Raw genomic sequence first — 25751 nt, forward strand, 5'->3', positions numbered from 1 at the left:
GCCGCTATTGCGATTGGTTTTATCATAGCGATGGATTTCTGAGACTTGTAGGGTCCCTTGTATAGTATATATCCTGTAATCTTGAATATTTGCACAACGTTCCTAATGACCTTGGGCTGTGATTTGTTCTACAGTCGATACTCCGATTGAGTTACCGTGTAGGGGGTTATCTCGATACTACAACGAATATGTCACTGCATGAAAGATTGCTCAGCAAACTTGAATGGTATTATGTAGACTAAATAATCCAGTCCCTGGTTGTACAATTTAATTCCAAAAAAAAAAACATTCAAAGTGTCCTGCAAAGTCTGCCCCAACTCCGTACTGCATTTGACCCGCTGACACCCAAGCAATGCAAGACCGTTTTCGTCGTTCCCGCGTCGCCGCGTTTGGCGTATGCACATTGATCATCTACAGTATGTAACCTAGAAGAAGTAGTAGCCTCCGCATTGCAGAGACGAGGGCGAAGCCAGGATGACGTCCGCCTAGTATTTTGATCCCAGCTTCATGGTCATGACCGCACCTTGCTAGTCACCCGTGCGGTCGGGGCGCTCAGGTCTCTTCTCTCCGTACTGACCATCTGTTTTCTTGGAGTTGCCGCTCCCTGTGCGACGCTGCGAGCTCTCCCTCTGCGCTCGCGAATCTGCGCCAAGGCCTGCTCACGTGTCATTGTTGGTGTCAGTGCCGGATTGTTGATGTCGAAAGTCGGCTCATCGGCGCGTTTTGGATTGGAAGGCGTTCGTTGGAGAGCGAGTAGACGCTTGGCCATGCTAGGGTCCTCGGTCTCCTCTCGAATCGGCACTTTGGTAGTAGTGGTAGCCTCACGGTAGAAGGCGGCTGCAGTATGAGGACGAGAGTTGAAAGACTCCTTCAGCTCTCGAGCCGTACGTTCTTCATCCTCATGAGGTTGTGAGATTGGTCGGATTGTTTCTCTGTTCTCATCTTCATATATATGCACATCAGCAACGACAGTTTCCTCAATTCTCACGATAGTCGCTTTCTGCTCTTCGCGTACAGGTCCGGGGGTAGTAGGGATGTTGAAGACTGGTGTCTCTTCACGCTGATGCGGCGCCTCAAGGAGAGAAGCCAGGGATGCTCTTTCCTGAGCAAGGAGAGCAAACGCCGGTGGTTCGACAGACGGCGTGCGGGCGTAGAATGGAGGATTGTGATTGACCTCCATCGGTGTGGGTGGTTCAGACGCCGAGACATCATCCTCGACGGCCTGCGCGGCTTCTATGGCCGCGGCCTCTTCCATCGACACGGTTCGAAAGATTCCTTGCTCTGGTAAGAATATCGTTCCTCGCCGAGGCTCCTCCTTTAGCTCTCGCATAGGTTCTTCCCGTGCTGCTTCGAGCTCTGTCTTTGTAGGAGAAGGAACTGTCGGTGCATCCTCAACAGGTGCTACCGCCTCACCAAGGATCATACGGTCAGAGGGATCGGCAATCTCAATGCGCTCGGGTCGCTTCTGGCGCTTCGAGCCAAGAGTGCTCGATCGAGGCCGGTTCTGCATGCATGGGCAAGCTCGCAGATGACATTCCGCTTCAAGATACTCAAGATGGTCGGAAGCACGATCAGCCCGCTGCTTCTCCCACTGCCATAGTCGAGTGAGCTCCTCGATCTCTGCCTCGCTTGATGCGGATGACTTAACGTCCGCGACGGTGAGTGAAGACACACGAGGCCTCTTCTTCGGCGAGGCGAACTCATCGTCCTCGGCTGCATTCTCTGAAGGTGGCAGGGGGAGCTTGCCCTCGGCTGCGATCCGCGCAACGTCCTCCTCCGTCTTAGCCAACGTCTTGAAAGCGTCGCGCTCCTGCTCAACCACCTTTATCTTCTCGAGCGCCTCATCCAGCTGTTGTTGCACTCCGACCAGACCATATCTGGCAGAAAACGCCTCCTGCTCTCGCGCCTGGCTGCGCTCCTTCTCGCGCTCGAGAGTCTCCTCGGCGGACTTCTGTGCCGACCGCGCAGACTTCAGCTCCTCTTGCAGCTTGACGATGACGCTCTGCGACTTGAATGTCTCCTTGCGCGCGCGACGAATCTCCTTCTCCCACAGAGCTTGTGTGTGTGCGTGTGTCTCTTTTGCGCGGCCATAATTCTCCTAGCCACCATGTTAGTCTTCAACGTTGCCTGGCGCAAAGCTAGATTACCCGTACCATCACGGTTTCGAGCCTCTCGCCAACCTTCCGTTCCCTCTCCCTGCCCTCCTCGACCTGTTTGCGCAGCTGCCTCGCCTCGTCTCTGTACCGGCGCATCTCGCTCTCGGCCTCCTCCCGGCCCAGCATCGCGCGCTTCAGCGCGGCGTCCGCCGTCTTGCGCTCGAGCTGCTTCGACTGCACGGCGAGGGAGTTGAATTGGTGGATCTTATCGTGCACCGAGCTGTCGCGCGCGTCGCTGCCACGGACCGACGAGAAGAGGGCCGAGTCGCGCAGCTGGTTGACGCGGTCCTGCGAGGCGGGCTGCAGCGCCATCGTCGTCGGTGTTGGTGTTGGCGAGCCGTCGCGGCTCGAGGATGGCTCGACTTCCATCGCGGATTACTGTCAGGATGGTAGGTGCTCTCTCATACAAAAAAGGCTGATGATGGAGAAGCGGTGATATGTGTATGCTAGCATAGGAAACTGCAAAATATGCTGCCGATTCGGAGCTCTGCTGTAGAATGTTCGGCGGTGCGATGCATACAATGCAGTGCAATATCACGGCCGTTATCCGTACCGTATGGTAGCTTAATTTAGTCTGGCTGTTTACTGCCCCCATCTGCCCGCCAATGCGCTACTGGCTGTTAGTGGAGGCTGCTGCTGCATCGAGTTGCTAGAGCGACGCGTGGGCCTGTGATCAGGCACGTGCACCCGCCGAGACACACCTGAGGCGGGCCAATGATGCGGACCGTAGGCCTCCGCGCAGCACAGCCAATCAGTGCCCCACCATTGTCATACGGTCAGAGGTCCCTCGCAAGCCGTCGGGTGGGATATCTGGCAAAATCGAGTGTCGTATTCGTCTGGTGCTTTTCTCGTGCTCCTCTCGCCTTGCAATGTAGTACCATTGCTTTCTACTGTTCTTCTATTCTTCTCAAGTCTTGTAATAATGGCGGATTCGGAGTCGACCGTTCGGCAACGGAAGCCCAAGGAGGCTTCCGACAAGCTCCAAGACGAGCCTACAGAGAAACCCACAGCCGTGCCTTTGAAGAAGAGGGCTAAAGAAGAAGACGCCTACAGCCCGTGGCTCGATGTCTTTCGTGTCCTGACGTTCCTCTTCCTGGCTTCGTCGGGTCTGAGCTACCTGGTTTCAAGTGGAGAGTCATTCTTCTGGAGCATGAAGGTGCCTCCCAAGTATCTGCAGAAGGAATGGTGGACAGACCAATTCGTACGCCATAGCTATCAAGGTCTCGGAATATGGCCTCTACTGACAAGTTCCAGCGTGGTCCGATTCAATTGACCCCAGCCGAGCTCGCCGCCTTCGATGGCACCGACCCCAAGAAGCCCCTCTACCTGGCCATCAATGGCACAATCTACGACGTCACCCCGGGCGCCCGGATGTATGGGCCCGGCGGATCCTACCATTGGTTCGCCGGCGTTGATGCGGCGCGGGCGTATGTGACAGGATGTTTCTCTACGGACCGTACACCGGACATGCGCGGAGTGGAAGACATGTTTCTGCCTCTCGACGACCCCGAGGTGGACCGGCTGTACACTGCCGCAGAGATGAAGAAGTTACAAGAGGAAGAGTTGCAACAGGCTAGGAAGCAAGTGCATGACGCGTTGAAGCATTGGGTGGATTTCTTCGCGAATAGCAAGAAGTATCACAAGGTCGGTACGGTCAAGAGGGCGCCGAACTGGCTGGAAAAGGAGCCGAAGAAAGACCTATGTGAGGTCGCCGCTAAAGGCAGGAAACCGAGAAACCCACCGAAGAGGGACTGAAAACCCTAGGGGTGAATTATAATCCAACTGCATTAGACGAGCCCTACTTGTCATCTTGTGCATAGACTGAAATAGTGCCATAGATTACATCTCAGATCACTTGCGAGAAAGACGTATAGACACCCGGGTTTACCAGATCGAAACAATCAATTTGTAATGCATGGTATGTAAACGCACGCCGTGGCATGGATCATATACAGATATCATAGCCGTCGTCCCGCTGGCCAGAACAGAAGCAGAGAAGAAGAAAAATATAAGAATGGTTCTCTGAAAAAAACACCGGTTTTTCCTAATCATAAGCGATTTTACACGCCTTTCCCATCCCAGCTCTCATCATTAGATACTAATTCCACAGATTTCCCAGCCGCGTCCTCCCCATACTACCGTCCTGCCTCTTATAGGAGGAAGAGAGCAGCAGCAAGACCCAGCAGGCTGAGAGAGCCAGAGGTCTTGAGGACGACGCCGGCGCTGGTGCCGGTGGCGCCGGTGGTGCCGCCGGTGGAAGTGCCGGTTGTGCTGGTGCTGCCGGTGGTGCCAGCAGCTGCGGAACCAGGAACAATGATGGTATCGGTCTTGGCGAGCTCCTTGAAATTCGCGAGAGATCGGGTAGAATTAGCAGCGGTGCTGTCAAAACTGTCAGTGACTTCGATTCCAACTTTAACCATCGCGAGGACGTCTTCTACTCACTTCTCGTTGATGACCATGACCATACCAGCCTGGCAATGCTTGCCCTGGGCGCAGTACACCCACATGGGCGTGGTGTTGTTGACCATGATGGTGTAGGTAGGGATCATGCCCTCGGCGGCGCTGGCGGCGACGGGCTGGAAGCCAGAGTGGAAGCCGGTGGCGTTGCTGTGCAATGAGACGGGCTGGCACGGGCTGTCGAAGGCGGACTGCGTCACGGTATGGTTGCCGGCCTCAAACTGGAACTGCACCATCTGGCCTACGGTGGCCTTGATATTGTCGGGCTGGAAGACCAGGGCATTTGACGAGTTGGATACCCGGACGACGATGACATCGGTCGACTGGGCTGTTGGCTGTTAGTTACCGTGCTCCCCACGATTTCTTGGGTCTTATTGGAAACCACAAGTTGTTTCCTCTCTTCACATACCAGCAACCATGCTCACGAGAGCGGCGAGGGCGACAGATGCGAAATGCATTTTGAATGTTGTGTTCTGGTAAAAAAGGATGTCGAAGTGAACAGAAGAATTGACAGTTGAATCGAATGAATGACTGTATGTATATAAAACAATTGGAGCGACTCGCGCTGTCAACGGATAGGACTAGCCTATAGAAAGAATTAAGCTGAAAACAGAAAAAAGGTAAAGAGAGAAAAATAGGAAACCGAAATTCCTTCGACGATGTGAGAATGCTGGAGGAGAAGGAAGGAAACCAGACACACCAAGCAAAGGGGAACGGCATGAATATAAGGGACGGCGGGCACAGGGCACTGGCACTCTGTCTGTCTCTCTCGGAAGAGTCCAGGATCTGCGAATGGTGAACCAGACCCTTGTCTTGGTGTCTGAACCTCGAGGGCCAGGGGTGAGGCTAGGAGGCTACGAGACTAGGAGGCAAAGTGAGGTCCTTGAAACATCACGGGTGTTTGGACCGCCGAGGGCTCGACCTGGCACCCTACCACTACAGCTCCTAGGTACCCTTCCAGTGCGGACCTTGGCGACGGGTTACGGAAAACGCATCGAATCACTGCGCGTACACCATCCTCAAGAAACAAGATCAGACGAGGCCGCCTGTATCCACCGCTGGGTGGCTGAAGAAAAGGGAGGTGAGAGACTGTGCAGTTGATACATACCAGCACATATGCACTTGCATCAATCTAAGAGATTAGAGCCCCCATCACCCTCCCCGCAGTACTACCGGTACTGAGATTGTCGGGAGATGAGCACACATGGCAGTTGCACCTTGGCGGCTCCGGAGAGACTGACATGCCGAGAGAGGCTTGTCTTTTTCTAATTGTAGAAGATCCATTGATACCCTCAGCGATTGGAGTGAGAATCACAGCGCGAGGATGGCAGAAAGAGTGTCAGCGCCAGCAATAGAAGCATCGTGAACCAGTAAACATGATCCCATCGAAAGGAAGCCGCTGGCCGCGCGGTCTCCGGCCAGCATGCGCTGGGAATCGTAGGGTGACAATCATCACGATGCGCTGAGGCGTCGAAAGCCGCAGAGGCTGGGTAGTCGGATTACACTGTAGCCGGCCGGGCAGCAGCACCAGCAGCATACATGGAAAATAGAGTTGCAGGCGGCGCACAGGAGAAAAAGTGAAGTGACAGGACAGGGCTCGGCAAGGGGCTCTGCACGGTTATGGTAGTGCCGCAGCCTGCGACAACTCTAAAACTCGATTGGGTTTCATGCACCCATACGGGCAGCTAAGCGAGGGGGTCCCCGACTACCCGCCCCGGCGGCTCTGCAACTTTAACCTACTGCTTATTGTACAACTCTCTGTCTGTGTCTGTCCACACACATCAAGTCTGTGCTGGTAGGAAAGCCACGGCTACGACCTACCCTGATGATGCTGATTCTCCTCAATCTCTTGGTCTCGGCCCCCGAGATTGAAGGGAGTGAGGCTTGTGGCTGTATCTGCCCTCTCGACATGCCCAATGCTTGTTATTCATTGCAGGTCTCCTCTCACTCAACGACTGAAGCCAAGACAATTTGATGTGCAACGAGATGCAGGTTAACGGGAGATCATTGGAAACCCCATGCTCGGCTTCAAGAAACATCTGCTCTTTCCTAAGGGGCGGGGCCTGTAGGCTCAGAGATATAAATGAGGAAAGCTGAGCAAACCTGAATTGTTATGATTTAGCAAATTCATTATTTTCCACTCCACGATATGATGATGCGATAAAATTGTATCGATTGCTTCACCTCACCACTCCTCCAAGCCAAAGAGTCAAGAATCCGTATGAGACTACAGAGTACGACTCCAAGTTGAGATGACAAGATTTTCTTCAAAGTCTTGGAAGGGGTTGGCATTTGTTTGGGCATGGCCCGGGGAGCCTGGGAAGTGTAACCCTGCTCATGTGTATCGTCAAAAAACAACCCTTCCCCTTTCTGAGATGTTTCCTAATGTTTCACCAAGTTTACGGCACAATCTCGCACATATCCCCACGAATGAGGCCTGCCTATGGCCGGGCGATCTCCCATGAGTCCTCTGACTGAGCCGCATATACGCTTACTGCCCAACAGTTTGTGGAGGAAAAGCTCAGCGGCTATTGACAACAAGCCTGGTGAGTTTTCTAGATGCGAAGAACTAGCTGTTGCCACGATAAGGCACCAGTTCAGCTATCGTGAGGAGGGAAATCTGTGCATCACTATTGAGATCTCAAACATGTTTCTGGCTACTCTGAAAGACGCGTCACTCTCATGCTTTCATAGATTGTGTCCTCATAATGGTTCCAGACTTGTTTAAAGATACGGAGCTTTTGCTACCAATACAATTCCAGACCGATTCCTATCTGTCTAGTCTGTGACGATCCGGTAAATGCGGCAACGTACTCCACCGTAGCTACGGATTCCTATTCTTCTCCTTCAGAGTAGTAAATCTACCGACGGCCGGGCGTGGGTGTGTCTGTGGGCTGCACCCCCGAAACCCACAACCCCGGCTGACGTACGACATCTCAAGCAGCGCCGCTTGAGGTTCTGTAGGATGCCACCTACTCAGACGCTGGGCTGGGGTAGTGAGGAAGCCTCCCATTCGCTTTACGTCTCAAGCACCCCGCGATGTCGTGACATTGTGTGGGAACATGGACATCTCGCGCCTGCACTGTCCCAGCTCACCGTGATGCTCCAATAGTTTCCGAACTGACGAGGCTCGAGAACGGGCCTCGCCTTGAGCTGCCCTGCGCATTCATGCGTTAGCGCATGCCAGACGAGGAAGGAGGATGCAGCTCGGCTCCATTCTCCGAGATCGACTCTGGTGCTTGACATACCGTCCGGAAGCCGGAATTGATCACGCTGTCACTTGCCAGAAAAAACCACTGGGCTATCGTGGCCATCCACGTTCCGCTTTGTGAAGTCTTCTGCTCGTCAGCCATCTGGCCATCGCCAGCGACCAGCTCAGAGATCAAGCAGAAGCTGCGGCGCGACCTTCTCGAGGTCCTCAACCTGCCATCGAACACGTGAGCCACGGAAACGAAACGGGAGGCATCATGGCAGCATCAGCAAGCCACAACCAACCTCTAGAAACCCGCTGTCCCGCTCGACAGCAGCCCGCGCAATCGCCTCCCGCACGAAAATGTCCATGTACCTAGCGACGGCTCCATTCGCGTCCTTTGTTATGCGCGTGCCGTCGTTCTCGAAGAACTCATGCAGGATGCGCGTGAGCAGCTCCGGCGGGATCGTCTTCGGCTGGCCCTCGTCCTCGTCCTCTTCCTCTGCGTCGTCGGCAAAGTCGTTCGCGTCGGCGTCCTCCGCGGCGGTGAACGATTCCTCCTGTTGTCTCTGTTGGGGGCGCTGTTTGCCTGTGACTCTCGGCTTGCCTGCTGGTGCGTTTGCTTTCGAGGAGGGTCGGCCTCGAGGGGCGGACGTGGATTGTTTGGGTGGCATTGTAGGGTGTCTGCTTGTCGCTCTAATCTTGCAAGGCTCGGCTCAGACACGGCGAGTGCTAGAGATTTTGAGACTGCTAGGGACGAGCAAGATCTGATCTAAGGAGAGGTTGGTTCTATCCTGCAATGGTAAAGTAAAAGAGCTTTGTGAGAAACAATCTTCAAACATGTAAATAAGGTAACGACCTAAACGCGGGGCAGCTGCTTCACGCGCACCGCTCCCAGTACCTAGAACCACCAACAGAGCCAGCCAATCAAAACCACCAATGCCATCTTGGACTACCTACCTAGGTAGATACACAGAAGATGTCACAAGACAACAACCCAACCTGTCTGAGATGATGACCATCACGAGGTGTAGAGCAGTAAACTTCGAAGCTACGGGTATTTTAGACCCGGCTTCGACAAGCGGATCGGGCCGGTTGGTGCTACGAAAGTATAAAGCAGTAAGCTGTAGCTATCGCGAGTCGTTGTGAGACATCGACGACCAAACTTGTCCATACCGGCGAAAGCTGCAAAATAACAACCTCGTAGTAACGTATCCAGTTTACAATTGCTAGAAAAGAGGCATTGACCTGTTTTCTTGACGTGCTGGTGGTAGTTTTCCATCGTCATTGATACTAGGGCGCTGATATGGAGAGTTTGGTAGCAAAACTTGGCTGATGTCGTTCTGATATGACCAGGGACCAGGTAGTCAAAGGGCATACTACACTTGTCGAGAAAATACAAATCACATCATCACACATTGGAAAATAGAAGAATGATTTGAGGCAAGGAAATCACTTTGATTCTGTTATTGGCAACGGGGAGAACCATTGTGCAGTGGAATCTATCAAGTCGTATGCATCTAAAGGAAAAACAGACCACGGAGAAGAAAGTCGTGTCCAGTGGAGATCGTCGCAAGCAGTGGAATACACCTTGGGAAATTGCTGAGGTTTATAATTACAGCGGCTCGGAAGAGGCTACCTAGACGCGACCGATGAAACGCCAGGCTGCTCTAGACCAAGACCGCAAATCGGTTGTTCCAGGATACCTATCAGCCAGACGGTGGCGGATGATATCTGAAAAAAGCAACCTCCCGCCGCTCACTACCATCTCGCCCCTTCTATCAACCATCCCCTCATCCGGCCATCACCTCCACGTCTAACAGGCCATCACCATTAACCCCCCGACCCTCCATCATGAGATTGGATTGTTGTACAGTGGGTTGAGCGCTTAACCGGAACCGCCCTTGAAGGCCTTGCCGAACATCAGGACCTGGAGCTGGTCATAGATGGACAGCACACCAGCACCAGCGACACCACGGAGGATGTTGGCACCAGCACCCTTGAAGAGAGACTTGACACCCTCCTTGGCAACGATCTGCTTGAAGGCATCGAACGAGCTGCTATACTTGACGGCCTCACCAGAGGTCATCATCATTCGTCGACGGACAGTGTCAAGAGGGTAAGAGGCGATACCGGCACCGGTGGTGACGCACCAACCGAGAAGGAAGGAGGCAAGGAAGTTGTTGGCGAGGGGACCGACCAGGAGAACGGGCTTGATGGAGTCGTACATGCCGAAGTACAGACCACGGTAGACGACAATACCAAGGACGGAAGGACCGAAACCACGGTACAGACCAGCAATACCATCAGAAGCCAGAGTCTTGCGGTAGACATCAACGAGACCGTTGAACTGACGCTCACCACCCTTCTTGGCAGACTTGGCGTCGTTGGCAAGACGGGTACGGGCGTAGTCGAGGGAGTAGACGAAGAGCAGAGAAGTGGCACCAGCAGCCTAGTAGACAGTTAGATATAGATGCATCGCATGAGGATGGATTTGGTAAGAGGTCAAACTTACACCACCGGAGGCCAGGTTACCAGCCATCCACTTGGCGTAGCCATCACGGTCCTTCTTGTAACCGAACATGGCCTTGAACTTGTCACGGAAAGCGAAGTTCAGAGCCTGGGTCGGGAAGTATCGGATGACGTTGGCAGTGTTACCACGCCACAGGGACATGACACCCTCATCGGCGGTGGTGCGGCGGAAGCAGTCAGCGATACCAGCATATCGGCGGTCAAGACGGCCAGCCTTGATCATCTCATCCTGTCGTGGTTGTTAGTAACTGGTGTTGTATGGGGAAGCTAACCGATGCAGATCCGCGATGGCTTTTGCACGTGACACAGCGTAAGCGACCAGGTCGCTTGATCTCTGCGATGCGGCTCAATGCCTTCGGGATCACAACGGCGAGCCACAGACGAGTTTCTGTCCAAGACGTACCTGGTTCTGGATGAGAAGCTTGACACGCTCGATGGGAGCGGCAGCGGTCTTCGAGACGGCGGCGGAAACACCACCCACTGTTGATCAAATTGTCAGTTTCCGAGCTGCCAAGTACCGAGGATGGTGGCTGGGAGAAGTCGCGCATTGATCGTCATCTAGGCGATTGCAGCGACTTCACCTGGGGTCGATGGCTGGTGTTTATGAGGTTACATACTCAAGAAGTCGGCCACGAAGGGCTGTTCAATTGATACGTTAGCTTCACGGTTGCCATATCAAGCGGGAAAAAGATTTCCAGGGGCGGCGCGATAAGAGCGTGGGCACCATCGAGACAGATAATCATCGCAGTGCGCGAGCAAATCAATCGAGGCCGGGTCAATTGACTGCTGTGCTTGCGATGCTCGATGGCGCTGAAGCTCTGAGGCTGCCGATGGGATGTGCGCGAGGGGATTGGGATTGATTCATGATGGGTGGGCAGGCGAGTGATGGACGAATGGAGATTTACTTACCGGCATGCCCATGACGGTTCCCTTCTCAACAGACATCTTGATCGGGATCTGAAGATGGTCGCTCTAGAAGAGAAAACGAGACGCAGAAGAAGGTGAGTGGAGATGACAGACAAGAGCTGAGATGGTCCCGATGGAAGATGGGAGAGGAAGAGAAGTCGTGAGGAAATAAATCGTCGACGACCGAAGAAGATTTGGGGGAGAGGGAAAAAAAATTGCTTGTAGGCCCAGGAGCTGGAGCGGGAACAGCTTTTGAGCGAATCTTCCCGGCGGCGCTAGGCTCATCTGGCGGTAGGCCCGCCCACCTTTTGCCCCCTTGGCCTCTGCAGGCTCTGCTACGGCAACCGCCAAAGCCCTCCCAAGTCGCTGCCAAAACGCATTCTTCTCCCAGGTGCGGCCTCAAGTGCGGCCTCAAACCTCAGGCATCTCCCCTCTCGGCCGTGGCGCTAGCCCGCCTGCAATGCCGGTTCACCCCGAATTTTGCTCAGTGGGACGGACCCCCAGTTCGCACACTGCACAGCTACTGCGTAGTAGCTAGTAGCTCCGGCTGCTACGCTCACCTAAGGGTACCGACCAGGACCACTAACGTTCGTAGCCAATCTCGTTTCCACCGTCGAGTTTTCCAGCCTCAGATCCACCATCAATCCTCGAGATCCGGCCTGCCTTGCCTTGTCTTCGTACCTACCCAGGGTGAGCTGGCAGGCTGGCAGGCTGGCTACGGCGGTGACGGCACTGTCATGCGGACGCCTATAGATAGGTACTGTTCCTCTTCTTGAAGACAACATGGGATATAGATGGATATATGACTTAGTTGTCTTGTCCACATGACGAAGCTCTGTCAGCTGCCTCTCCTAAAAGCTGGGCAAACAGTTTGTTACAGTACATGACCTCGTAATATCTCTGTCGTCCGGCCGGAGAGACGTCCCAATTGTTACCGAGCTACCCAGAGACATTTTCTCGGCTCAAGATTGCGACTCTCCAGGTTTCTCGGGCAAAGGGTGCCAATCCTTCCATCGCCCATCGCTTCGGGGTATTTTAGCCCCCCGGCCGACCAATTGCATCCACTACAATTTCTGCTTTCCTCGGTCCATCCGCTAGACGCCTTGCTTTTAGTCCCTAGAGAGCTGGTGGTCTCTGCTGTGCACGGTCGGCCTCGTCTACAAAATATTTCTTCTCAGGTTCCACTCAGGGTCAAATCCGTCGCTGTACCTATGATTGCGAAATGTGACATATCCATGATTCCTACCTAGGTACCGTATCCAGGCCACAGCTGGGTATAGTGCTGAGCTTGTGCACGATTCTCGGCTAAAATCCAGCTTATAGAGCTCAAGCTACGATCCGCATCAACCTTGAGTAGAACCCCTGTGTTAGGGACAAAAGATGTGATTCATATACTACAAAATCAAGAATCTAAATATGCATAGACAGAACTGGGTAGTTGGGTGGCATAGCTTGGGGATGTACCGGTATATCTTCCTCCTCATGTTGGTGACGGGTGTTCCGATGCCTGCCAACTAGTTGTTCATAGAATAACGACCTCAAGACGGTAGCGATAGGTAAAGTTGTCTTGGGTTATTCTTCGCCAATCTAATTGATAGCGAACCTCAATGCGGGTGTCTCTTTGAATGCCATAAAGTCGAGTTTACAGCAGAGTTACGTCTGAGAAAACGTCACAATCTTGCCTCTTTATTCCTTGTCCCAGATGTGGTTCAGGGACACTAGACTTCTAGAATCCAGTCCGCATCAGACTTATTTTTCCTGCAATCGTACATGGGTGAAAATAGGCCTCCATTAGCGTCAGGGCTGTGGGTATCTCAACGACAGAAATGAGCCTGTATCATAGATACCTTTCACGCAAGGCCAGAATCATGACCAGAGTGGCCGGGTCAGCCGCTCAAATGTCACATTGAACAACTTTTCAAATCACACTGGGACAGAGGAAAAAAATCACAGGATCAATGTCAAGAGCTGTTTGATCGTATCGTTGATGATGGTATTTCATTTTTCAGGGGTTCAGAGCACTTCTGACCCGTATGCTAACCCCCGAATGTCCTAAAAGCCCTTTGCATATGTTTGCAGAAGCCATAGCCATGACCGAGTTTCCTGTCTACTCCGACGAATCCTCACCATCATAAATCCGCAACCGCGCCATCGAAAAATGGAGAGTCATGGGTATTGAGCTTTTTAGTCGGAAGCACCAACGGCACGAGCTGTGTCACAGCAGTTAGCAAAATCGGCCCTCGTCGAATGCGTAAGACTCCCTTCTCAGAAGCCCCGCGGTCACAGTCCAAAACATACTGTAGATCTTCATCTTGCTGTGCGTGACGATGGGCTTGATCTGGCCCTTCTCCTCCAAATCCTTCAGGCACTGGCGGGCCAGAGAACCGTTGACCTTGAGTCTGTCGACGAGGGTAGCGACGGTCACGAGGCGGTATGACTGGACATCCTTGTAGAGCTTGTCAGAAGTGCTCTTGTCGAGCAGGACGGCGTGCTGGGCCTTGTCCTTGACTGTGAGGAGATGTCAGCGCCGTCTTCATTCCGGATCCAGTTGAGTGTTCATCGTTGCTGCGAGGCAGGCGAGAAGGGACTCATGACCGTGATAGCATCACATCACATACCCTTGCCCTTGGACCACTTCTTCTTCTGCTTCTTTCCTCCGGTCGCTGCGGGGGCCATTTTGACTGATTGATTTGGTGATGATGGGGAGTGTCGTCAGTCAGTCGAGGTCAGGATTCGCAGGTTCGAAGACACACACAAAATTCTAGATGGCTAGCGGCGGGGCGGGCGCAGGCCGCACCTTCCTCAGGTTTTGTGCCCTAATCTGCCACTTTTCGAGTGGGTCCTTTTTGCGCCACACCCAATCAGATCCCAGAGCTCTAACTTTGAGGGCTGCGTTTTCGTCCTCCACCAAAATACCAAAAATTTCAGACGCCATTGGAACCGCAACTTACCTTCACTCCCCCAGCTCACCACCACACAGTCAGTCAGCCAGTGCCGCCAACAACATGTCTGACAACGGAGAGATCGAGGTCGAAACCGTCTCGGGCTACCAGGTCCTGCCCAAGGACGTCGTGTCCGAGGTTGGCAGCATCAAGCTGTTCAACAAGTGGTCCTACGAGGATGTCGAGATCCGTGATATCTCCCTGACGTAAGGACTCCCACCCGACGATGGAAGAAAAAGAACAATCGGCCTCCGCGACCCTCTGACTGCCTCACGAACGGCCTCTCCGTCAATTTATCGAGTGGTCAAAGTTATGGGAGTGCTGATGGGTCAAGGGCCGCGGGGAGAAGATTAGGAACGAAAGGCGATGAAGAATTAGTGATGCTAACATCAAAACTGCTACAGTGACTACATCCAAATCCGATCACCAGTCTACATCCCCCACTCCGCTGGCAAGTATGCCGTCAAGCGATTCCGCAAGGCCAACTGCCCGATCATCGAGCGATTGACCAACTCCCTGATGATGCACGGCCGCAACAACGGCAAGAAGCTGATGGCTGTCCGCATCGTTGCCCACTCCTTCGAGATTGTGAGCCACCTCCCGCTTAGTCCATGGAATCTACAATGAGCAACAAAATCTAACAAGCAAACTCCAGATCCACCTCATGACCGACCAGAACCCCATCCAGATTGCCGTTGACGCTATTGTCAACTGCGGACCCCGCGAAGACAGCACCCGAATTGGTTCTGCCGGTACCGTCCGACGACAGGCTGTCGATGTCTCTCCTCTCCGCCGTGTCAACCAGGCCATCGCTCTCCTCACCACCGGAGCGCGTGAGGCTTCTTTCCGCAACGTCAAGTCCATCGCCGAGTGCCTCGCTGAGGAGCTGATCAACGCTGCCAAGGGAAGCAGCAACTCGTACGCGATCAAGAAGAAGGACGAGCTGGAGCGTGTGGCCAAGAGCAACCGGTAAAGGGGTGGTGTTTCTTGTCGTCTGCGAAGAGGCATGGGGTACTGGACTCGGTTGGTTTGCGGGAAAACCTGGCATGTTTTCACTGTTGCATTTGCGCGTTCAGGACCTCGCGGATGCGGTTTTCACGGCATTGCTGTCAATTAGGGCAACCAAATAAAAATGCTCTCGGTAACGGGCAAATCATGAATACTTTGCGCTTTGGTTCTTCTACGTGTGATACATTTGACATTTGATACTTTTGTTAGTTGGAAGTGTCGTGAATCAGCACCAAGAAACCACACGGATCAGAGGCGTAAAGGTCATTAGAATTACTGAATGTCTTACTCCGAAATCTTTCCCTTGCCAGAAACCTCAACCGAATGCTGTTCATGCATGTGACAAAACTTCGCCTCGCATATCAAACACGAAAAGCCACTTTTTGGTATCTCCTAACCGCCCAAGCCAGTAAAAACACGTCATGAAAAACCTCAGCGCACCCGCTTCAGCTCCTAGATCTGAGCAGGCTGCACCGGCTTGATCTCCAGCCTCTGGAACATGCCGACATGCTTGATGCCCTCCTCCCACCACGTGCCCATGGCCTCGTCCACCTCGAAGCCGAGCTTTTGCCACGCCCCTATTACGGACTCCTGCGCGTGGCAGCACACCAGCCCGTTCCACTTGGGAATGTCCCTTGCCTCCTCGATCGCCAGCTGCTCGAATCCCAGGTGCGCCACACTCGGATCGAAGTAGCCTGGGTGTGATGCCATCCAACTCAATGCCGTGGTTACTAACAGTCGCCCGATCTTGTGGCCACGGAACTCGGGCACCACAGCCAGTCGGCCCAGCTTGACGTACGGCTCCTTGCCGTCGTGCATGTCCGTCGGCCTGTCCGGTCCGTACGGCTGCGCCGAAGACAGGCGTCGCTCCTCCGCCTCGCTGAGCGGCTGGACACCATCGCCAACGTGCTCGCCCGCCGTGTGCTCGCCGCGGGCCGCCGCGCCAGGCGAGACGTCGTCGGCGTTGAGCAGCTTGCCGTCGGCGTAGCGGCCGCCGGGGCGGGGGTGCGGCGGGTGAGGGAAGGGGACGAGGCGCACGGTGCCGATGGGCTGGGTGCGGGTGACGCTGCGCCGGGGGCGGACGACGTCGCCGGTCTGCGGGTCGCGCACCTCGGGCTCGGCGGTCTGGTTGACGGACGCGTACACGACCCAGTGGCACGAGCGCGGGTCGTCCTCGTCCAGCTCGAACTCGAGCGGCACGCCCTGCTCCTGCACGAAGACGGCCTCGCGCACCTCCATCGCGTCCAGGAAGCCCTTGGGCACGTGGCTTGGCTGCTGCGCGGGCGGCAGCGTGCGGTCGTAGCCCGTCAGGGGCGAGGGCTCGACGAGCGTCACGAATGGAGTGCCCATGGTTGCAATGGTGGGCGAATGTAGTTGGCGAATATTGATCTGGTCCCAGCCTTCTCAGTCCACAGTGACGATATACCTCTTTATTTCAAATTGGGCGATGAAGGACGGTGTGAATCGCCCGAACGCGGTGATGCCGAATATGGGAGATGAGTCAAGAAGGCGGTGAATATTAGATCCTCTAGGCACTTCTTTTGGAGGTATCGAATATCTTACAGGCTCAAAATTCGATACGAGATAGCCTTGCATTTGTTTGCTCGTCGTGATGCGGCGGCAGCATTAAGTATTTATTTTATGTAGGTGCTTAAGTAGGCATTTAGTCTTTTGGAAGAAGGGGCTCCATGACTTCCAAGGTTAGTGACAAGCCCACACACATCCTTGCCATGTCATCCGTCCAAGGCGTGCTCCATCAAACACGTTCTGTTTGACAAAGAGGTTTGCGCAAACGGGCAACCAACCTGACGATGGACTGGAGTCTGGAGAATGATTCGAATGACATGAAGCTCGGACAATGCGTCGTCGAATGAGAGGGCCGATGACAGCCACCGGGTATGACGGTGTGGCGAAGCTCTGCCGGAGGATCCCTGCCAGTCCCCTAAAATTTAGCAGGCATAGACTGGATGATCGCGCCGATTATGGGCCACCTCTGGGGCAGCACACAGCCAGTCGGAATTGATCACGGCCTGAGCAGTCAATGCAGTCACAGCAATGAAAGGGTTTGGCGACTGAGTTTTTCATATGCAGTCATAACCTCCTAGAGCTTCCATTGAATAGGAAGACTAATGCAGGTGAAGAATAACGGTAAGTGAAAGCTCATGCCGGGAAACCATTGCGCAATGCAAGATGTGTGACAGAGCATCTTTTGATCACTTATTCTGGTCCTGAACACATGCATACATCCGATTCCAATACGAGACTACATCAAGCCTCCGCTGAGCAGCAGACTTTGCCCTGTCATGTATCCCGTCTTGACCAACGTTGTTACCAGGTTTGCGACCTCCAGCGGCGTCCCTAGCCTCCCTACGGGAATGTTTTTCACATCACCCGGCGTGCCCTCGACTGTCTTCTCGTCTGGAATCATGCCGGTGTCCCCGATCATGGCCGGTGCTACGTCGTTGACGGTGATGCCGTCCTTTGCATGCTTCCTCGCCAAGTTCCTCATCATGCCCTGCAGACCAGCTTTACTAGCCGCATAGTGACATCCGTTGATACCTCCACCGTACGCTGCCAGCGAGCCGATGTAGATAATGCGGCCCCATTTCTGCTGCGTCATGTGCTCGATGCTCAGCTTGCTGAGGATGAATGCCGCCCGCAGGTTGATCGTCAGCGTGATATCCCAGTCGTCAATGCCAATGTCTGCAATGTTTGGTATCCGCTTGCCAAAGCCCGCGTTGGAGACGAGGATGTCAGGCCCGGCTTTGCCGTGCTCTTTCTTGATCTCGACAAATATGCGCTGGATGTCGTCCTGGGAGGCCATGTCCGCCTGGTGAACAGACACTTTGCACTCTGCCCATGAGGGCGTCTTCTCGAGCTCCCATACCAGTTTGTCTATAGCATCCTTGCTCTTCGAGTAAGTCAGCGCAAGAGATATCCCCTGCGCGAACAGTTCTCGAGCACAAGCTCCTCCGATACTGAGAAATGGTCAATCGTCCAGACTACTCTATGCTTAGCAAGAAGATTACTTGAACTCACCCTCCAGAGGCGCCAGTGATGAGCGCCAGTCGCCCCTTTACTTCGTTGTCGACCTGTGGCATCTTGTTCTTGAATTGCAGCTAAAATAGCGCGTATGAATCGCAGGAGATGTTGTTCTCGGAACTAAAACAAATGGGTAGGCTCGTTGGCACGACAGACGATGAATAGCTGCGTTAAGTTGTCCTACTATGGCACCCCCTCTAAATGTCAACCCCGCCTTGGCCGCTCCGCATCCGGGGCGTTTAGGCCCGAGAATTGCAATTGCAACTGCAAGAAATCGGCTCCGGCCTCCCGCAATGCCGTGCCGGTCCTCATGTCGTCCATAATCTACTGTCGCCGGAGATCAATTCGACTTCGCCCGTCGAGCTGAGAAGGATCCTGCGGTCGTCAACCAGATAGCCAATCATGCATCTTCTCATGCGTAGGAAAAGACATATTCTGAAATAAGAATCTGACGTTGGGCTCGCAAGTGTGGCCTGTAAAATCTTCAGCTCGGCAACAGCACACTGGACAGATCCCCTGCTAATGATCCCCGTCTAGGCCGTTTCCTTGGAGAAATGAGCGACGTGGCAGCCAAGATAGCAAGCGCCCAAGGTTGGCTGTAGCCTTTCATCGGCCATCCTTTAGGATTCAAAGTTGGGCCGTTTAAGATCATTAGCAGGGGGTTTACTTGGTCGCTTATGCTGACGTGAGAGCTGGGGTGGACTCCCATTCAAAGAGCGTGGAACTCCAAGCTGGTCTGCAAAATGGTATAATTTCCCTAAACGGCTCTTCGTTTCGAACTCAGCCTTAAACCATGCCCGTTGTGTAGAATGTTATGTGAGACTTTAAGACGAGGGTGTCAACTGTGTCAGATCGCGACAAGTTCTTGACTTTTAAGTGTCTTATTTCCCCAGAGTCACGATTGAAAGACCATCTCAATCTTCTTTTACTTTGCTTCGCTAGATGGACTGCCTGTGCGTCCCGTTCTCATAGTCGGGTTCTCTCAGGGTTTCGCATTTTGTGTGTTGTTCATGATGGCTTCATATACAACATGCAATTCCTCAAATTCCTTCTTACTTCTTCCCTCTCTTGTTCGCGATGAAATTTACAACCATCTGTTCCCGGAGAACCGCTCATTCTGGCTAGGCCGAGAGGCTTCAGCCCCTTACAAAAAGGACGACTTTCGGCCGATCTCATCCAACCAAGTACAGTTCCCCAACGCGTTCTGGAGAAGGAGACACCTGGAGCACCAGGCTCTATCCCACTGGCACCCACCGGAGACAGGGTATCCACCTGCAGACGCACCAGCGAATAGCACCACCTCCAACAGCCGGAACAGCGAGGATGCATACACCTTTCTCTCCCTGCGGCTCGTCTGCAAGCAGATGTGCATGGAGGCGAGCGACTACATGTTCCGACACGGCTCGCTGTGGTGGACGGTGTGGAACTCGGAGGTCTCTCTGATCCGTGACATCATCCGCCTTGACGAAGCCGAGGCCAAGAGGAACGCGCCCCTTGTCGGGGGCAAGGGTAAGCGGCTGGACGAGGACGGAGGAGCCGAGGACAAGAACGCGGTCTCGCTAATGTCGCCGCGCCTACTAGTTGCGTCCGATGACCCCACGGCTTGCATGCTGGGCCGTTACCTGGGGTCCGAGAAGATTCCGGAAGAAGAGTGGCTCGCCTTCGTGCAGCGCAGGAGAGAGGAGGGCCTGCTGCGGTGGATCGGACAGTTCAAGCAGATCAACATCATCCTGCAGGAGGATAACATATTAGATGTGCTAGAGGCACTGCAGTCCATCCTGTCACATTCGTATGCTCATAGCGGCCGGCGACCGAAGGTTCACCTGACGATATGCGGCTTCAAGCTCTATTTTGACCAGGACGAGAACTACTGGGGAGCATATCTCCCAGGCGGGAAAAATGTCGCCGAGTGCATTCTAGGTCGCAACTGGGAAGCCACATCGAAGCTGAAGGAGCCAATCAACAAAGAGAGGCCACTGAGTCTCAAGAAGATCAACCAAACGATAGAGCCGGACTTCTGGTCTATGGGCGACAGCCATTACTGGCTAGATGCCTTCAAATTCTGCAACATCCCGTTCGCGGCAGACGCGACTTATGGGGGCGAGGCGGTCGACCTGACTGGGAAACTGATATTCTATGTGTTGAAGGACAGCAAGATGTGGTACACCGAGGTATTTTAGCTGCTTCCTTGTATGGCTCGATTCCTTGAGTGCTTATTCTGGCATTCAGGATTTATTACCGTTGCATACGCTAATTCGGTGAAGTACTTGGCCGACTTTTGTACTGTGTGGTCTGGATGACGATCGGTAATTTGTTTGCCTTAGACTTCGTGGAGGGCTGAAGCGTAACGGTCCATGGATCGGATTTGCACAACGGCGTTTTCAGGATGTGATGATTTGCTAAGATGTTCTATTACTGGAACGGCGACTTCTCAGGATATAGAAAGAGAGCAATAAACAAGCATGATGAAGCCAACGTTCGGCTGACTTGCGCAAAGTACTTCACCTCTCCTCAGTGATCACTGGTCAGACCAAACGAGAGAACTGCGGGCTTCCACCTTTGATATTATGTGAGATAATAGTGTAGGGCTACCAGACTCGTGTCTTGACTGGAGGTTGCGTTCTATGAGAGGGTCTAGGAAATTGAACGTGGTATATTTAATAGAGACTAGGATACCAATCTACATTACACAACAATGGATTAATGTTAAATATCCTATCATCAACTAAATGACATACCATTAAAAGATTATACTTCTTATTCAAGCTTAAAGTACTAGAATACATAATTCAAAACTTTTATTACACATCTCTTGAAGTATTTAGTCTCCTAACATCCTTAACATCGGCCAGATTGATATAGATATATAGTTATTCGTTCTCTACATTCGTCGGAGTCAAGCACACTCTATGCCGTCTTCTTCTCCGTCAATAGAGCTCTCATCTGCCGAGGGGATGCGAGACTGTTCGACTACGATACCATCGCCGAATTCTTTAGCGAAGTGCTCGGCCATGCGGCTATCCTTGATAGCAAAAACGACTTCGAGACCGTCCCATCCCTCATCTATTAACCCCTTTCTCTTGACCACCGGATCTCTTCTAGATCTTGCGCCAAGGAGAACTCGTCTCCATGCTCTAGCAATCTCTCTGACAGGATTTCCATATGCGCCACAGCCCCAAGCACCAAGCACGACCTTGTCAACTCCTTTGGAGCGCACTATTCGCAGGACGGCCCGCATCTTGCTTATGACTAGGTCCCTGTCTTTCTGCTCCGCGTAGCCAGCCTCTCCACCTTCTCCCTCAATGTCTGGAAACCTGAGCATAGCCGCTGTGATTACGTCCACATAGAAGCGGTCCTTCTTATCGAGCTCCGAAGCAGCAGAGTCCCAGCTCCGGAAGACCAGCACGTCAGGCGTATACACCCCGCCAACTTCAGGAAGACGATAGAACTCCTCCCGAAGCGAGGGGTACAACGTCGTTCTCGTGCACAGCCACTCCTCCTGCGATGAGGCGCCAGATAGCACGCCTCCGCCGGGCCGGAGGGGCGACGCCATGTTGAGTATTGCGACTCGAGCACGGTGGCTGGCGGCGCCCACAGCAGATATGCTTAGTTCATGCGCTGCCTGTAATGTGTCTGTGACCCGCAGCGATATATCCACTGATCTCATCGTTGAGGGCCGTTCGCTGCTTTCTGGTGCATTGGCATTGTGGTTCTCCCGAGACGCAGCTGTGTGCTGTGGTTGTATACTTGATGTCAACGGTGGCGGATCTACGATGAGCTCAGCGGCTTCCACACCGCGCCTGGCCCTTGCGTTACCATTCAAGATGGCGGGAATGGTCTTATTGATAATGACCTTTGCTCTCTTGGCCCGGTCGTCACGCGGAGGATGAGTTGGCTGGAACGAAGGCTGTTCCCTACCCATACTGTAGAATATTGTATGCAAGAGAGTATGCCAGCCTGCGCAATAGACTTGCTAATGTGGTAATGCAGGATGGAGCTAAATAGTGGACGTGGCTTATCCCTCAAGGTACTCAAGCCAATCGGTGACTGGATGGCTTTCACACACTAGTCAACCCTGATAAGCTGACCAAGGCACTTCCTTCACTTGACCATGTTGCTTCAAAATGTTCCTACCAGCTCTCAATAAGATGAAGTTGCGTAAGGTGGGAGGCCGAAATTTGGAAATCCTGTCAGGTCAGGTATTCCTATCTCATAATCATTATAGCATTGACTATATGAGAGACACGACTTACTAGCATAGCTTACAATTTAAGGAGAAAGAATTCAATGCTAGATATCATGGATGTCGACACTTTCGCCTAGGAATGCAACATCTACTGTCATTCATTCAAGTCATGGGTATTGTTATTACGGAATTCATTCTCTTTGCATCAAGCTGACTGATATCTCAACAAACAACCAAATCCTGAACACCGGACAAAGAAATGAGCAAATTTACACATATTCCGCCGTGACGGAGTTATATCTCTGGTTGTTGTAGATCAATGTGTACTGCGTGCTGGCACTCAGGTAGACAGCCTCGATCTTGCAGTTCAGATCATAATACCACTGGCCGTCGTTGCCCCTACGCCGCTGTAGCGAGTTCTCCGGAATATGGCTGACATCTGCCTCAACATGGCATACGAGATTTGTGTGGTCGTCGCGAGCGACCGGGGCATCACGCATCGCACGGTCCGCGTAGATGTCCATCTTGATCTTGCGGATGCGGCCCTGACTCACAGGACCAGTCCAGACAAAGGATGTGAAGAAAGGCTCATTCTCAGAGACGGTGTCGCCTCGCTTGATGAACCACTCCATCGTGTACACCTTCCAGCACCCATCCAGTCCACACCAATGCCGTTTATCGATGAGATGGCCATGTATCTTCGCGTCGTACCTGCGAGATATTAGTTTGTGAGAACTACAGAGGTCAAGAGGGATTTCTACCTTGTGCGCCATTCTGTGCCATAATGTTTTCGTGCTTTACGATTCTGCAGCTTGACAACGGTAAGCTTCTCGGGGGCACACTGAGCGAGGCCCTTCATCACGGCACCCTGAACAACTGCAAGCCACGCGTTCGGAGGTTGCATGATCTGAATCTTGCGGTCGATTGAATTGCGAAGACGCTCTTTGAGGTAGTTTGAGGCACCAAAGCCACCCACGAGGAGAATTGCGCGGATCGGCACGTTGCTAGATGTGATCTGGTCCTGGACCAGCTTGATGACTTTCTGGATGACAGGCTCGAATATGACCTGAAGATCCGACGCCTTCAGGGCAAATCTACCTCGACTAATGCCGAGTTCCTTGTTATTCGCGAGACCAGGAACCGGGATCGAGTATGTCTCGTCAGGTGGAGCGTTCAATGTGAATTGGCGCTTGATTGTCTTTTCGAATTTCTCCATGGCTTCAGCCATGACCTCATCATCAAATCCGTCCTCCTTGCCGATCTTCTGCTTCAGAAACTTCGCAAATCGCATGTTGAGGAACGTCGAACCACATAGCTCACCGGTGCCGGGAGTTGCCTCCTGGACTTCTAGAATAGGTCTAAGGCTGGTGATAGTATACGAGATCAAGTCAACTGTTCCGCCACCAGCGTCGCAGATGACAAAGCTATCACCAACGCTGAGACCATGGGGATCTAGGCCATGGAGAGCATATATGGCAGCAGCCTCGGGCTCTGAAATTAGGTGGATCGGAACGTGGGCATGGCTAATACCCGACGCTCGGTGACACGCCTGTTTCGTCTTGTCTTTGGCAAGATCGCTCCAAATCGCCGGCACGGTAACGACAAACTCCAGCGGCGTGCTTCTCACGACGCCCTCGCCGAGCTTCTCCTTGAGTGTGTAGAGCAGATGTTCTCCCAGGGCCGAGAGATAGTCAGTGACAAGCTTATCCACATCTCTGCCGCCTCGGGCGGCCTCTCTGGTTACTGCGTCGCCGGCACTGGCGAGACTGGGGTCGAGGTCGCTAAATGACATTAGGGTTCACTTGCTTGTGACACTTTCTAAGAAGGCGGGAGCTTACAGCTTGAACCACTCGTTAATCTCGTTCTCCGGAGCCGTCATCGGGATGGAGAACCCCCATTGTGTCTCGCCGTTGGAGTACCTGAGCTTGGTTGGGACCTTCTCGGAGGTCTCACCCTCTCGGATGGTCTTACTGACTGGCCATGAGGTGATAGCGACCCGTCGATCAGGTCTTTGTGTCTCAGCCCACTTCATCCTTGAAGTTAGTGTCTGTCGCAAATAAAGGAGATCAGCTAGCATTGCTTGGATGTTTCCATACCGCTACACCAGAGTAAGTCGTGCCAAAGTCAATGCCGACGATGATCTTCCGCTCGCTGATAGCGAGCTTCTCAAATTCCATGATTATTGTTGGTGCTGTGTAGTATCATGACCAGAGGGCCTTGTTGAGGTGCTCTTGAGCAAGGAAAAGGGGCCTCAGGTTGAGATGGCGATCAAATGATAGATATCCTTCCCCTTACCCAAAAGACCGAGTATGATGTCTGGGGATGGAGTAACGTGTCTGTGTACAGCTGCGTTAATGAGATAATGTCCAGAGTGAGAGCCTCTCAGGCGCTCTTAAAGGCAGGTAGATGGCAGATCGGAGGGATGGACGATAGGAGATGTCTGCAGCTACAGACCCTAATGCGGGATAAGGGATCTTATGCAAGTGTGTGGCAAGTACATTCCAGGTAGGTGGACTGAGCGGTAGGTGAATTGATCACAGCCTCATCAAGGTGAAGGTGAACTGTATAGAAGCTCTAGAGGATGCAAGGAGGTGGAAGGAGGTACCGGGTACTTGGAGGAGGCGTAGGAAGTCACGAGAACGCGTTCAGGGGACAAGGTCGGGGTGTCGGTGTCGAGAATGGAAGGTATGATGGAGGAGCGATTTCCAAGGCAAGTGCGAACCTTGGGTAGAGAAAGTGAGTGGGCTTAGATCTGAGAGGCAGGTGCCCATTCGAGGTTGTGGTGGTCATGAATAAAGAGTCAAAGAGTCAAAGAACTGAGTGGGTGGCTTGACATCCCAACTAGTTCGTTCCTTCTCCATAAATCGACCTAGGTGGGTGACCTACAGCTCAAGCTACCTCTTCCTGGGGAACCTCGTAATGCAAGAGTACTCAGGCAGGTTGCTCCTTCCTGTACTAAGACTAAGATTTCATGGTTTGCCCAGGATATCCCATATTGCCGAGGTCTGCCCAAGCCAGGCTTAGGGGGAGGGCATACTCAAGGGGCGCCGTGACAGCAGATCAATCGATGGGTCTAGATGTGATCTGAACATCGCAAATCGACTCCGACAGGTAAGTCGGGCTTGTCCATTTGCCCGCCTCATGTTGAGTCAGGCATCTTATTGCTCTGCTCCACAGAACAGTCATGCATTCATGGCGCCATGGAGGTCTAATCGGCTGCAACTTGCCGCGGGCCACTCCGCCAATGCCAACACCAAACGGTGACCATGACCCTACCAGGCACCTTACTGAACCTTGGAATCTGCCTGGTTGATCTTGGCCAGTGATTGAGC

General features: G+C 53.1%; 12 protein-coding genes across 12 annotated transcripts; 3 read left to right on the forward strand and 9 right to left on the reverse strand.

The window, feature by feature from the left end:
• Positions 1-527: 527 nt before the first annotated feature.
• Positions 528-2468, reverse strand: UCRPA7_7519 (hypothetical protein; the record flags this gene model as incomplete). Its single annotated transcript, XM_007920048.1, has 3 exons — positions 528-604; positions 664-2098; positions 2154-2468. 3 exons carry the CDS (start codon positions 2466-2468, stop codon positions 528-530), a joined length of 1827 nt encoding a protein of 608 aa, XP_007918239.1.
• A 610-nt stretch (positions 2469-3078) lies between these two features.
• On the forward strand, positions 3079-3911 carry UCRPA7_7520 (putative cytochrome b5-like heme steroid binding domain-containing protein; the record flags this gene model as incomplete). Its single annotated transcript, XM_007920049.1, has 2 exons — positions 3079-3357; positions 3411-3911. 2 exons carry the CDS (start codon positions 3079-3081, stop codon positions 3909-3911), a joined length of 780 nt encoding a protein of 259 aa, XP_007918240.1.
• Positions 3912-4306: 395 nt separating this feature from the next.
• Positions 4307-5071, reverse strand: UCRPA7_7521 (putative extracellular serine-rich protein; the record flags this gene model as incomplete). The annotated part of the gene is made up of 3 exons (XM_007920050.1): positions 4307-4535; positions 4599-4941; positions 5023-5071. 3 exons carry the CDS (start codon positions 5069-5071, stop codon positions 4307-4309), a joined length of 621 nt encoding a protein of 206 aa, XP_007918241.1.
• Positions 5072-7988: 2917 nt separating this feature from the next.
• On the reverse strand, positions 7989-8477 carry UCRPA7_7522 (hypothetical protein; the record flags this gene model as incomplete). The annotated part of the gene is made up of 2 exons (XM_007920051.1): positions 7989-8036; positions 8109-8477. The coding sequence occupies 2 exons, from the start codon at positions 8475-8477 to the stop codon at positions 7989-7991; spliced, it is 417 nt and encodes a 138-aa protein (XP_007918242.1).
• Positions 8478-9691: 1214 nt separating this feature from the next.
• UCRPA7_7523 (putative carrier protein) lies at positions 9692-11280 on the reverse strand (the record flags this gene model as incomplete). Its single annotated transcript, XM_007920052.1, has 5 exons — positions 9692-10255; positions 10319-10564; positions 10739-10815; positions 10953-10974; positions 11245-11280. 5 exons carry the CDS (start codon positions 11278-11280, stop codon positions 9692-9694), a joined length of 945 nt encoding a protein of 314 aa, XP_007918243.1.
• A 2145-nt stretch (positions 11281-13425) lies between these two features.
• On the reverse strand, positions 13426-13917 carry UCRPA7_7524 (putative 40s ribosomal protein s25 protein; the record flags this gene model as incomplete). Its single annotated transcript, XM_007920053.1, has 3 exons — positions 13426-13451; positions 13540-13749; positions 13860-13917. The coding sequence occupies 3 exons, from the start codon at positions 13915-13917 to the stop codon at positions 13426-13428; spliced, it is 294 nt and encodes a 97-aa protein (XP_007918244.1).
• Positions 13918-14246: 329 nt separating this feature from the next.
• On the forward strand, positions 14247-15156 carry UCRPA7_7525 (putative 40s ribosomal protein s5 protein; the record flags this gene model as incomplete). Its single annotated transcript, XM_007920054.1, has 3 exons — positions 14247-14389; positions 14588-14771; positions 14839-15156. 3 exons carry the CDS (start codon positions 14247-14249, stop codon positions 15154-15156), a joined length of 645 nt encoding a protein of 214 aa, XP_007918245.1.
• Positions 15157-15644: 488 nt separating this feature from the next.
• UCRPA7_7526 (putative acyl- n-acyltransferase protein) lies at positions 15645-16541 on the reverse strand (the record flags this gene model as incomplete). Its single annotated transcript, XM_007920055.1, has 1 exon — positions 15645-16541. One exon carries the CDS (start codon positions 16539-16541, stop codon positions 15645-15647), a length of 897 nt encoding a protein of 298 aa, XP_007918246.1.
• A 913-nt stretch (positions 16542-17454) lies between these two features.
• On the reverse strand, positions 17455-18292 carry UCRPA7_7527 (putative 3-ketoacyl-acyl carrier protein reductase protein; the record flags this gene model as incomplete). The annotated part of the gene is made up of 2 exons (XM_007920056.1): positions 17455-18169; positions 18231-18292. The coding sequence occupies 2 exons, from the start codon at positions 18290-18292 to the stop codon at positions 17455-17457; spliced, it is 777 nt and encodes a 258-aa protein (XP_007918247.1).
• Positions 18293-19597: 1305 nt separating this feature from the next.
• UCRPA7_7528 (hypothetical protein) lies at positions 19598-20413 on the forward strand (the record flags this gene model as incomplete). The annotated part of the gene is made up of 1 exon (XM_007920057.1): positions 19598-20413. The coding sequence occupies one exon, from the start codon at positions 19598-19600 to the stop codon at positions 20411-20413; it is 816 nt and encodes a 271-aa protein (XP_007918248.1).
• Positions 20414-21129: 716 nt separating this feature from the next.
• On the reverse strand, positions 21130-21900 carry UCRPA7_7529 (putative tigr02452 family protein; the record flags this gene model as incomplete). Its single annotated transcript, XM_007920058.1, has 1 exon — positions 21130-21900. One exon carries the CDS (start codon positions 21898-21900, stop codon positions 21130-21132), a length of 771 nt encoding a protein of 256 aa, XP_007918249.1.
• A 788-nt stretch (positions 21901-22688) lies between these two features.
• Positions 22689-24596, reverse strand: UCRPA7_7530 (putative hsp70-like protein; the record flags this gene model as incomplete). Its single annotated transcript, XM_007920059.1, has 4 exons — positions 22689-23130; positions 23181-24200; positions 24258-24445; positions 24516-24596. 4 exons carry the CDS (start codon positions 24594-24596, stop codon positions 22689-22691), a joined length of 1731 nt encoding a protein of 576 aa, XP_007918250.1.
• Between the last annotated feature and the right edge of the window lie 1155 nt (positions 24597-25751).

The sequence above is a fragment of the Phaeoacremonium minimum genome (assembly GCF_000392275.1).
Source record: "Phaeoacremonium minimum UCRPA7 unplaced genomic scaffold PA7_03_scaffold_538, whole genome shotgun sequence".
In the NCBI taxonomy this organism is placed as follows: Eukaryota; Fungi; Ascomycota; class Sordariomycetes; order Togniniales; family Togniniaceae; genus Phaeoacremonium; species Phaeoacremonium minimum.